General features: G+C 46.9%; 1 protein-coding gene across 5 annotated transcripts in view; it reads left to right on the top strand.

The window, feature by feature from the left end:
* The window catches only part of Map3k9 (mitogen-activated protein kinase kinase kinase 9), a 65297-nt gene that overhangs the window by 4297 nt on the left and 48046 nt on the right, over positions 1–12954 (top strand). For 3 of the 5 annotated variants that reach the window (XM_039112736.2, XM_006240303.5, NM_001100872.1), the window contains exon 2: positions 4586–4999. In XM_039112736.2, the coding sequence (XP_038968664.1) occupies positions 4586–4999 (414 nt within the window). Of the gene's footprint in view, positions 1–4585; positions 5060–12954 lie in introns of all 5 variants that reach the window. The other 2 variants (XM_039112737.2, XM_039112735.2) reach the window with 1 other exon arrangement.

Raw genomic sequence — 12954 nt, 5'->3', positions numbered from 1 at the left:
ATGGTGTGTGTACATGTGTTTATGCTTCTTCACATATACATGAATGGTGTGTGTACATGTGTTTTTGCTTCTTCATATATACATGAATGGTGTGTACATGTGTTTATGATTCTTCATATATACATGAATGGTGTGTGTACATGTGTTTGTGCATATTCATATATACATGAATGGTGTGTGTACACATGTTTTTGCTTCTTCATATATACATGAATGGTGTGTGTACATGTGTTTGTGCATATTCATATATATGAATGGTGTGTGTTGTACTTATTCATATATGTATGAATAGTGTACATAGTTTGTGCAGATGCATGCATTCATGCATGGAGGATGCTGGCTGTCCTCTGCCCTATTACGTTGAGAAGGTCTGTCTTACTGAACCTGGAGCATTTTCAGCAAGACTGGAAGGTCCTAGTGACCCTCCCATCTCTGTCCCCAACCCTAGCACTGAGGTTATAGGGCTTTTGGCCATGTTAGACTTTTCCTGTGAGTTCTGGGGATCTAAACTCAGATCCTTAGGTGTGCAAGGCAAGCTCTCTTCTGCACTGAACCATCTCCCTAGCCTAGGGCTTCATTAATTGACTTTTCTTTTTAGAACAGGAACTCAGTGTGTAGCCCAAGCTGCTGTTGAACTGATAATCCTCCTGTGTCTACCTCCTGAGTGCTGGGATTGTAGCAGCATATCACACATCCGGGTCTTTATATAACACTTTAAATGGACAAAGTATATCATTCCCTTGCCTCCAAGCCCTCGGGATGTGCCTTGGTATATAGTTGTATGCTCCAAGCATACACTCTGGAGGAAATAACATCTTGACTCCAACATAAGGTTTTGTTGTTGATATTCCTGGAAATAGTCTACCACAGAAACATTTTCAAAAAATGCATGCAAGTTGACCTGATTCTTGCTTAAATCCAGGTCTTGGAGCAGAGGAGGACAGGAGAGCTGTATGCTTTCTGCAGCTGAACATCTAGTTCCTGGAAGCCCATCTGAAGGACTTCTTAGCAGGCAGAGAGAAAGGAAGTCGTTGCTCTCCCTTCCAAGTTGTTCTCTGTGTTGTAAAGCTATGTTCTATGCTTTTCTTGTAGGCCAGCTTCTGTTTCTTAACTTAGCAGGGAAAAGCTGAGATCATAGCTTCTACACCAAGACAAGTCACCACTTTCCCTTGCGTTCCAAGCATTTGTCTCTGGACAACTGCTGCTGAAGGAGCTGTTCTTTTCAGCACCTGAGACCAGAGTCTACAAACTCAGGCAGTTAGGTAAACGCTGGACACCTACAATGTGTTGACCACTATGCTTCAGAGCTGAGAAACAGAGAGTGAGTATAAGAGAAATATTATAGTTAAATAATTGTTGAAGAAGTGGAGTGATCAGTACAATTCATTGAAGAGTCACAGAGCTTTTCATCTCTTAAGGGCTGGTAGGAAAACATAAGAACATTCATTGCTTCCAAAGACCAAGTAGACCTGTATTTTTCAAAGGGGTTTCTAAATCCTCTTCACTGTAGGCATGTTTCCTCATTCATGTGGATGACATCAGGCAAAAGTTAGTAATTAGTCAGGATTCATTTTTAGGACTCAGAAACATTCAAGCTATTTTAAGTAAGAAATGGATTCAGCACAGGATATTGGTTGCTTACAGAATTGTTGGCTTGGAGAAGAGGCTCTTATGGGGAGCGCTCTGGGCAATGCCGAGCCGAGCCACCGAGAAGTTGGCGTTGTTTCACAGAGGAGGCTCAGCATTGGAGCTGCTGCTGAAGATGGCAGCTTCAGGAACATCCTGTTTTGTCTGCAGCCTGGAGAACAGGCACCCACTTCACCGTGGAGCTTTCATTTGCACAGCCTCAGAGCTGTGACTGGACACTGGCGTGCTGCTGCAGGAGAGGCAGCCAGAAAATATTTTCCATCTCTATTTTGCAAATCTTGTGTGACCCTTTGCCAGAAGGGATCCTGGGATTTGTGGTTTCTTAGCTTTCAAGCCTCTCTGGTACCAAAAGGTGAGGTGCTAGAAGGGTGGGTGCTATTAGGATGGGCGCGGATTGCTATTCTCCAGCTTCTCCCATGCCCTTTGTTCTTGAGGAGGACCCCCCTCCCCAAGAGACAATAGCTTTACCCCTTCTTTATTTCATCATATCAGGGCCTAAAAGCCAGGACTTTGCAGATACTAAATGTGTGCTTTGCCTGCTGTCCTTTGAGCTTCGCTACATCCTCAAGGGGTTAATCAGCCTCATGGGACTCTGGGGTCAAGGTGGGCTCTGCTTCTTGCGTATATGAAGAGAGTTTACCTGAGTTTTCCTGAGAGTTTCTTTGGCAGAAACAGATCAACAGTTGCATTGTGAAATACAAATGAAGACCAGACCTGGAGAAGACCGGAAGTGCTATAGTGAAGCAAGAACACATGTGTGATGCCCATCAGCCTCAGCATCTAAATGAAGATAGGGCGGATGTGGCTGGCTCAGAAGGAGGGGCAGCCATCCAGTTTGCTCTTGCCAAAATCTTTGTTTTCTTAGATTTGCTTGCCTGCCTGCCTGCCTGCCTGCCTGCCTTCCTTCCTTCCTCCCTTCCTTCCTTCCTCCCTCCCTCCCTCCTTCCTTCCTTCCTTCTTTTTGCTCTTTCTTTTCCTGGTAGAGTGTGTTATTCTCTCTTCCGGAAGTCCTGCCCACTCCTTTTAAACAGACCTAAATTTGTTTATGCCTTACTGAGGTATTTTCCTTTTGCTGGTCACCCAGTAAATATTAGGCACAGTGAGCACAATGGTGACAGACAGACTCTCCATCCTGTGGTTGTCATGGTGTCACAGGTGATAGGCAGTGAATAAGTGATAACCTTTATGAGTCTTGGAGTTAGCTGCAAAGGCATTCGATGGGAGCTTGCCCTCATTTGGTCTTGAGGTTAGGAGAAATTTCTCTATGAAATTGGCTTTAAGTCTAATCAGTGAAGAGAAAATAGAGAACAGGGCGAGACACAGGAGTCAGCACTGTGCTCAGTTCTTAACATCCTGGCTAGCCTGAGAGTTAGAGTCACTGGTAGCCATTGTCATCTGGGAATGCTTTTTGCAAATGCTGCTGAAGTTGTACCAGCTACCTGAGGCTCCGAGTCTAGCTCTCAGAAGCAGAGTGAATGGCGGAGGTGACTGTCAGGACTTGACCTGAGGCACTGAGGTAAACTGGAGTGAGATGTTCCTACAAGGCTCCTTTCCTTCACTTCTCGGGAACCAGATCCCGATAGAACCAAGTCCTGGAAGTCTTTCACAAAGTTCTTCCCATGTTAGATACCTCTGAACCCGTGCAGACCAGGATCACTGTAAGGGCCTTCTTAGTGGTTCTTTCTTTTGAGACAGGGTCTCCATTTAGACCAGGCTGGCCTCAGACTTGTTTTGGAGCTTAGGTTGATCTTGATATGATTCTCCTGTCTCCATCTCTCTAGTGTAGGATTATTGGCACACACCACCATACTGTTTTATAAAGTGCCATGGATTAAACCCTGAGCTTCATGCATGCTAGGCTTTACTGACTGAGCTGCCTCCCAGTTCCTTAGTAGCTCTGTGCTTCAGACCAGCAGTTCTCAACCTATGCGTCTTGACCCCTTGGGGGTTGAATGACCTTTCACAGTGGTTACATATCAGAAATGCTGCATATCAGGTAGTTGCATTACAATTCATAACTAGCAAAATTACAGTTATGAAGTAGCAATGAAAATAATTTTATGATTCAAGGTTAGCCCAACATGGAGAACTGAATTAGAGCGTCATAGCATTGGGAAGGCTGAGAACCAGTGCTCTGGACTTTCTTTCCATCATATTCTGCATGGCTGTTAGAGTTGGTGTCCTTTTCACAAAACTCCCCTTCTAAAGGGTGCATAAATGGCCCCTGTTGCTTCTAGAGTAACTTTAAGCCCTTCAGAATTGCTCTAAACTTACTGCCCTTTGGTCCTCCCAACAAGGCTCGAGCCTTACCTCTTATCCTGTACGTGCAGTCCAGCTGCTGTGGACTTGTTGATGCCTTTCCCGTAGCATGTGCCCTTCCTTCTCTGCCTAGATTGTCCTTTCCCACATCCCTTTCATTGTCAGATAAGATTCCTCTCTACTCTTCTCTAGGACCCTTCTCATGTGTCTATTTTCCACTCACCCCTCCCCATCCCATTGAGGGAGTTAGTACCCTCATTTATCTGCTGACCATACACATTTCTACAGAAGCTGTTTGCAAACCAGACTGTAGCCACTGTGTGTGCTTACCCTGGGTTGTTGTCTCTCACCACCAAGAGCAAATGAACCTAGGCAGTTTTCAGAAAAGGTTGTCCCAGAATTCCCTTGAATTAAAGTAGGGTAGCCTTGGTACAAGATTCTACCGATAATCCAAGTAGGATCACTTTATAGACCCATCGGGCGTCTGCTATTGGCCACTCACTAAGAGTAAATGCACATGAAGTTAACCACCGTCTCTACCACTTATGGAGTTTACTTTTGTAGTGGGGAGACAGGGAGGTCTCGTTTACCGACCACGGCTGTATTTGCCCATCCAGTAGAAGCGTGCTTAGGCGTATGGCGTCCCAAGTATACGGCTGACTCTGTCTTCCTCTTTCAGTGTTGGAGATTGATTTTGCGGAGCTAACCCTGGAGGAGATCATCGGCATTGGAGGCTTTGGGAAAGTCTATCGTGCTTTCTGGGTAGGTGACGAGGTGGCCGTGAAAGCAGCTCGCCACGACCCTGATGAGGACATCAGCCAGACCATAGAGAATGTTCGCCAAGAGGCCAAGCTCTTTGCCATGCTGAAACACCCGAACATCATTGCCCTCAGAGGGGTGTGCCTGAAGGAACCCAACCTCTGCTTGGTCATGGAGTTCGCTCGTGGAGGGCCTCTGAACAGAGTGTTGTCTGGGAAGAGGGTTCCCCCGGACATCCTGGTGAACTGGGCCGTGCAGATCGCCAGAGGGATGAACTACCTACATGATGAGGCGATCGTGCCCGTCATCCACCGAGACCTTAAGTCCAGCAACAGTGAGTGTGGAGAGCTGGGCTGGGGAGAACAGCATAGCCTCAGTCTGAGGCTTTGTGAGGGTAGGCCTGGGTTCCCTGGAGCCTTGCATCAAAGCATTTGACCATTGTTGAGTGGCCATGTGGACAAAGAGGAATGAGATACTTGGGCAGTTTGGGGTAACTGTGGTCTGATAGCAGCAGGCAGAGTTGTCAGTGTTTGAGTCTCAGATTTATTTCCTACGTGTAAGCACCAAAAGCAGATACCGCCTTTCTGGAGCAGCCAAGAAGGCAGGCCTCTTGTTTTACCCCATACCTCAGCTCACTGGAAATGGAGGATCGGGAGAAGGACTGTGTGTTTAACTGAGACCCCGTGGAGAGCGTGACCTGCCTAGTGTTTTAGGCCTCCTGTTAGCCCAGGGGTGCTATTAATGAATTCTGTAACTAGTGTGTAATTGCAGGGAACAGAGAAGTAACTGTGTATTAACTACATGGGATCCATAAACTTGGCTGTGAAGTGGGTGTTAGGTATAATTAAGTGATAAGTTGGTAGAGACTCCAGTCTTGCACATGGGCTGGCAGGACAGCTAGGAATATGCTTCTTGGTGCTCTGGCTTGTCCAAACTGACTGCAGAGGGGACCCAAGTGACCTGTGGTGTGTACTTAAGATATTTTGAGGACCCAGAGAGAAGGGTATTTCAGGTGAAGGACTTTGGGGTGGTGGTGACTTAGGCCCTTGGGTCTACTCTCTGTATATGAGCCCAGAAGTTCTGCTTTGAGCCCAGAAGTTCTTCAGACTTTGATTTTATCCGTGCTGTTCCTAACATGGCTTATTTTTCTGTGGCTGCCTTTGTGAGTCTACAATTTGTATTTGTAGAAAATGCAAAAGAAGTGAGGCACAAGCATTTTTTATTCTTTCCTTAGTGAGAATGGGTATTTCTTTATTTCTTTTCTTTGGTTTTTTTTTTTTGTTGTTGTTGTTTTGTTTTGTTTTTTTCCTTTTTTTTTTTGGAGTTGGGAACCGAACCCAGGGCCTTGCGCTTGCTAGGCAAGCGCTCTACCACTGAACTAAATCCCCAACCCCTGTTTGTTTGTTTTGAGACAGGTTTCTCTTCTTTGTGTAGCCCTGACTGTCCTGGGACTTGCTTTGTAGACCAGGTTGATCTCAAGATCTACCTGCCTTTTCCTTCAGAGTGCTGGCATTAAAGGATGTGCACCACTGCTCAGCTAAGGACAGGTGTGTCGTTTGGCCTATCCTACCAGACATTTAAGAAGCGTGTGTGCATGTGTGTATGTGTATATAAAAATAAATCTATTTCTATGTGGATATAGATGGCTAGATTACACTTTGCAATAGCTTTAAAATGGCCTTTATTTCCTTTATCCCTTTGGTCTGTACTCTCTTCCCCCTTAATAATAGAAAACTTTTTTTCTGAGGATATGAATAACTAGGTATAGACTTCAACAGTGAGTGTGAAGATTTGAGTTATGAGGTAAAATCTCATTTCCCCCCTTCTCTTTGCTGTGATTTTAGGTTTTTATCATCTTGTCACCAAAATTTTGTTCTTTAAATACATTAACTGAATTGAAACTTTCGGTGACTGGGTTCAGCCCAGAGCTTTCTTTGTGTGGTGGGATAAGAGGCAGCAGATGCACTGGTAGAAACTGAATTCTCTCTAGCCTTTCTTACATCCTTACCGTTCAGAGAGAGCTAGGCAGGGCCCAGTCATGTTATGGAATTTGGCCCACTGAGGAATCTGGGCCAGGATAATGGAAGTGTAGAAGTTTACAATTTCTTTGGTCAAGTTTAAACTTTGACCACAATCTGAAGCTAGACATAGAAGGTTTTACCTTCTATAAGGTGAAAACAAGCCTCTTGTGAAGAAGACCTTGCCTTGCTAAGTCGTGCTGTTTGTAGGAGAGGGCAGAGTTTGCATGCCTCTTTCCAGAAGCCAGGGTTCTAGTTCTGTCAGCTCTTGAAAGCAGAGAGCCTGTGGGAAGGTGTGGGCTTCTTGTAGGAGTATTTTAAAGGACTTTGTCAAGACAGAACATGGTATCTCCCTGTTGGTGCCAATGTCGGAATAGGCTGCAGATCTTACATGTGAGCAGGGGTCGTGTGTGTGGTGTTTGCCTGGGATTGGGATGCAGCCAATGACACCATCCTTGTCCCCTGTTGCCATCCTTGCAGAAATGGGATGCCACCATTTCACCCATTGTCCCCATCTTGGGAGCCGTGACTTCTTGTTTTGTAGACATGGGGCACTCTTTTGTTTTCTTTGTTAGGGTTTACAGAGCATTAGATTTTTGGCATGGTCACATGAGGGCAGGATACCAGAAAGTCTATGTTAGTTGAGTTTGAACTACTCAAGAGCAGCATGGCTGTCTGTGGTAGCCATCAACCACACTGTTATGAAGTCTTAGGAAAAGGTGGCTGGTTAGATGTTTTATTATCTCGGTCACCTGCGTCAGTCATTTGCTGTTCCCGGTAGCGGGATGTGTCTGGGGTACAGTATTCTTTGTTAGTATGCAACTGCCATTGGGTGTAGGTTGAACTCTGAATGCAGCAACTCAGAGAGACCCTCACCTGCCTTTGAAAAGAGGATTCAGGGCAGCTGCGCAGTGCGTCCAGAGCTCCAGGCTCCTAGTTCTTGTTGGTATCATTCCAGCACCTGGCTTCCATCCTCACTGGCTGCTTCTGGTCCAAGATGGCCATGAAGGGCACCCATTATTTGATTCACAAGCCTGAAGGAGGAGGAAAAGCGGAAGCACAGAAATCTGCCTCCCCAGCTGAGTCCATGCCCAGTAGCTTCCCAGAGGCCCCTTTAAAACCCACTTTCTTACATTAATTGGCCAGAATGTGCTAGCTGAAGAAGGCGCTTGGAAAGAGAAAGATTGCCCACTAATAATCAGGGTCTGTTAGCACAGATGAGCATAGGTTATAGAAGAAGCATCCAGCGGCCTTCTCTGTGGAGGCTTTGTAGAGAGAAAAACCCTTATCTTAGATTTTAGTATCACAGTCAAGGAAGTTAGCCAGGCAACTTAGTTAGTTAGACAAACATCTTTTAAAATTAATGTCTTGTGCTTCTTGTACTTGTAAAAAGTCACTGCCTATAAACGTGGGTCTGTGTCACTGGAGAGGAGACCAGCTACTTGTTACCAGAGGTACTGGAGAATGATGACCTGTTGAAGGAAGTCTTATCTTTTATGGGTAGATGGATGTGAAGATTTTGTGTGGTAGGTGGTTTGGCATGAAGGTGTTGAACAAAGTCACAGTTGACCAGTTCCATAAAATGTCAGGGTGTGGCTGGTGAGGTGACCTAGCAGGTAGTGGCACCTGCTACAAAACTTGATGACCTGAGTTCAAGTCCTGGGACCCACGTGGTGAAAGGAGAGAACTGACTCCCAGAGGAGACAGACAGACAGACAGATACACACACACACACACACACACACACACACACACACACACACACACACCCCACAGAGGCACAGAGACAAAGGCAGAGACACACATGAACACAGGATGTGTGTGTGGCCTGAGTTGCAAGAGAAGCAGCCAGTCAAATTACACAATGCAAACAGGGCTAATGGTACGAAGGGTTTGGTAAGTAATTCAAAGTCCATGCACACACACACACACACACACACACACACACACACACACACACATCCTGTGTTCATGTGTGTTTCGTACCACTTCTCTTAAGGCTCACAAGTTAAGGGAGCTGAGGAGTTTTCTTACAGCTTGGGACCTCAACAGCTGTCTTCTTCGTGGCCTCACACCCGAGTGTACCCGGGCTAGACACTGGCCAAAGTCTCTGCCTGCATTTGTGTAGGACTTTGCATGGCTGACAGTTTGCTGACCCACCCACCACAGCTGACTCCAGCATTTTGTTCCTGTTCTTCTGATAGGTAACATTCCTGCCTGTGGATGGAGCAGGTAAGGCACAGGCATCCTGGACAGGGTCAGTGTGGCCTCACGCTTGCCTGGAAGATGAAGACTACCCTTAAATGCCTGGTAATGGTAGCACAGGCCTTTGCTTCCAGCACTTGGTGGGCAGAAGCAGGTGGATCTCTGAGTTCAAGGTTAACCTGCTCTATTAGAGAGAGTTCTAGGACAGCCAAAGCTACACAGAGAAACCCTGTCTTGAAACAAACAAACAAAAACGAACAAGCAAAGCAGAATTCCTGTAGGAGAGTAACTAAGAAACCACACAGCCTTGCAGAGTGGATATGGGATTCAGCAAAGGATCATGTGCAGAACCAGCCCCTCCTCTTTCTCGGGAGGTAGGCAGGCACCCCTTGTATAGGGTGTTTGCCTCCAGAATGGATATACATGCAGGCAAGATAGCTCAGCATGAAATGTTCTTGTGACCCACACCTAACCTGAGTTCTGCCATGTGAAGGTGGAAAATGAGAAGCGACGCTGTGTGCTTTGCCTTTGCTCTCTCTATGCATAGGTGATGTGCACACGAGTGTGCACCCACACATACACATACCGAATACATAAAAGTACATAATAATGAAGTCTTAAACAAAACCAAAGAACACACGTGCACTAAGACGCCCCAGTGCCACAGCACTGTGGATCTCTCTCAGGCCTTCTAACTGGGGTTCATCGCTACACTGAACCCCCTCTTAAGGAGTCAGAAAATACCAGATTTTTATTGGGAAAAATAATACAAATAGTAACAAAACTTAGGCTTATCTTTTGGTCTCAGGAGGCTGTACTGAAGTTTAGCTAGTGGCTCCTAGGCATGTTCCAGAGCACTGTGTTTGGTTGATGGGAGGTACTTGCTGCAGCCAAAATATGTATGCACTCGAGTAAAGCTGAGTGAGGCAGGCAAGAAGCCGGATGACCGTGACTGCTGGAGAAAGCAGTGTGGCCAGTGGCCTGCCTTGCAGAGGTGCTGGTTTTCCCTTTCCCAGTCCTTCCTGGCTCTCTTCTACAGAGCTGCCTGCTTACCTGCTCACCTGCTTACAGTCCCTCCAGCCTCCCTCCCTGTCTCTCTCTTTTGTTTTGGTAGCTCTGTTGACTGAACCCAGGGCCGTGGGTAGCACTTTACCACTGAGCGACACCCATAGGCCCTGGCTTTCTTCTGTGTTAGGAGTATGGCAGCAAGCCGGAACATAGGCTTAGGCTCTGCCCTAAGGAATTTCATGTGGGGTCAGAGAGAAGGACCTTGATTAAACCAAACTCACACAAAAGTTTAAAGTCAAAGCTAGTGGGGACAAGAAGGTTGGTGGGGACATTAGTAGAATGGGAAAGATGATCAAGGTCGAGGCCTCACGAGGAGCGTTGTGGGATTTTCTGGGGCCCTTTGCAGGAAAGTGGTCTGAGGAGGAAAGCAGTTGGTGCCTAGAAAGTGGGGTGAGAAGGTTCTGGAAGGAGAGACCTCCACACCCATGTGAGACTGTAGCTTGGCAAGGCAATCAGTGCCATTGGCAATCCCTTTGGATTCTTTTACTTCAGTTCTTAACTGTGACCAACAGAGCTGAGGACCTACGGGGCCTCAGTGGGGACATTGAACTCTTGGGACCCTCGCCTCTGTTTCTCTAGAACCCTACTTGCTTTCCTTTTCTGCTTTCGTCCTTCAGAGGCTTTGCAGGTGTCACAGTGGGGCAGGGGGTAGTTTTAGTCGTTGGGCATCATTTAGGCACCAGTAAAGCCTGCATTGGAGGTGAGGCAGGAGGTTGCCTTGTAAGGAGGATGGTGGGAAGGATTTCTGGGCTTCAGTCGGAGACTATGATGTCAGGTGAATCTTAAAAGCCTTTTCCTTGCCCCTCTGTCTTCAAATTTAAGCTGCCACTGCCCTGAGAGGTAAAGATACTATTTCCAGTCCCATCCCTATATTCTCTATAGATAGAACAAGCAGTGACCGCCATTTTCAGATGACCTAGGGCTTGTCATCGCTCAAGGTCAAGATTGATTATAAGAAAAGAGCCTGCTTGACCCTTTCTCCTCTTTCCTTCACATCTCCTGGGTAATTTTCAATCCTCAACTTGGTGCTTCAGCTTATTCTCTCTGTGATGTAGTTCACTGTTGCTTGTGGACACAAAGCCATGAGATCATCAGTCTGGTGCAATCAGAAAAATATAGCCACTTCCATAGGCCCAGAGATCTTTACACGGAGTCCCCAGTGCGACCCTGGAAGTGGTTTTCATGTAGAACTACACTCGGTTCCTCTCAGTCAGTTAGGATTGTTAACATAGGGCCTCTCTACTCTGGAACCTGTGCAGTTTTAGGGCGAGAAGGTTTAGGTCTTATTAATACAAGTATCAGAGATGGTCACAAGTGCTCATCATTAGAGCGACCTTAACCTGGGCATTTGTTGTAGAGGTGGCCTGGGGTGGTGGAGGAGTGTGAGGGCCAGTTGCACCCTTGAGCTGACAGGCTAGTATGTGCTGTTGAGAGCTCCTTGCCGTGCACCTGGAGGCCCCAGCTCCTCCTCCGTGAAATGAGAGGTCTGGGTAAGACAGGGCTGAGGTCCTTCCCCCGAGTAGAGTGAGTGTCAGTGTCGTTGGGAGCAGGTAGTGACCTGCATCCACAGCAGACGCAGTGTGTCCAGATTCGCCTGTTTCAGGGCTCCTAGCAGGGTCTGGGTCCCCTGAAAGAGACCCTTTGCTGAATGGTTAATGGAGAAAGAGTTGACAGGAGCCTGCAATGCTCCTCTGTCCCCATTGCTTCTCAGGCTGTGACAGATGGCATTGCTGGGACAGAAGATGCTCTGGTCACATGGATCATGATGGGATTTATACCAGACCAAGGACAGTTGTCATCCTGAGCAGGGCACAGTTAGTTCACTGCCACTTCTGTCCTTGGAGCTAAGCAAGGCCTTCGGTGGCCCGGTTGGCCCTTGCTTTGATTTACGTTTGCCTCGTGCACTCTGAGTCAGCCCAGCCTCCTCGAGTGGACTCAGGACCATATGCATGCTTTACTTGTGCTTTCCCGTGTTCTCGTCACCGTAATTTCCGGAGGACCTGGGGCCCTGTGCGGGGCACCGTGTGAGTAGCAGGAATTAGATGTATTGTAAGCTGACTTGTGGCTTCCTTCCTTTTCCTACCTCCCCAGGTTTTACTCTCTTTGTGGGAGGTTGGAGGTTTGATGGAAAGAACAACGGCTTTGGGGTCAGATAGATTTGGAATTGTCTTGATTGATTTTTTTTTTTTTTTTTTTGTCAGCTTGACACAAGCCAGGGCTGTCTGAGAAGAGGGGACGTCAATTTAGAAAATGCCTCCAACAGATTGGGCTCTAGGCACATGTGTGGGCATTTTCTTGATTAATGACTGATGTGGGAGGGCCCAAACCACTGTGAGTGGTGCCACCCTGGGCAGGTGGTCCTGGGTTATTAAGAAAGCAGGTTGAGTGAACTGAGTATGAACAAGGCGTATGCTCCTCCGTGGTCTCAGCCTCAGCTCCTGCCTTCAGGTCCCTGCTCGAGTTCCTGCTCTAAGTTCTCTTGAGGATGGACTGTGCCTGGATTCGTAGCAAACAAACCCCTTTCTCCCCAAGTTACTTTTGGCTTTGATGTTTATCACAGCGACATAAAACAAATAAGGACAGAACAAACGCTTTCACATATGAACTAATGCTGTCCAGGGATTGTACCTATAAACTGTGGGCAACATAGAAGACAGTAGCCATGTGGAACAAGGTGACTGAACCAGGCACAGACATCATGTTCAGTAAATTTCCCCCCCCCCAAAAAAAAAGTAGGAGAAACTCACCCACATCGGTGATCATTTAGGCTGACCCAGGCTGTAGTTGGACCCAGGGTGTAGTTTCACTGTCTTACAGGCACAAGCAGGTTTGTTTCCTCAGAAGCTGCATGAAGTGCTAGATCTCACCACTTCCCGGCGATGGTCTTCTTGGGGAAGAGCCCTATGATTCTTGTTTCTTCTGGACTCAGCCTTAACCTGAGTTCTTGGTCACTCAGGTCTTGTCTGTTAGGACTGTAGTTGGTCTGATGGAGTGAGAT

This window comes from Rattus norvegicus, chromosome 6 (genome assembly GCF_036323735.1).
Source record: "Rattus norvegicus strain BN/NHsdMcwi chromosome 6, GRCr8, whole genome shotgun sequence".
NCBI lineage: Eukaryota > Metazoa > Chordata > Mammalia > Rodentia > Muridae > Rattus > Rattus norvegicus.
This window is presented reverse-complemented; position numbering and strand designations above follow the sequence as displayed.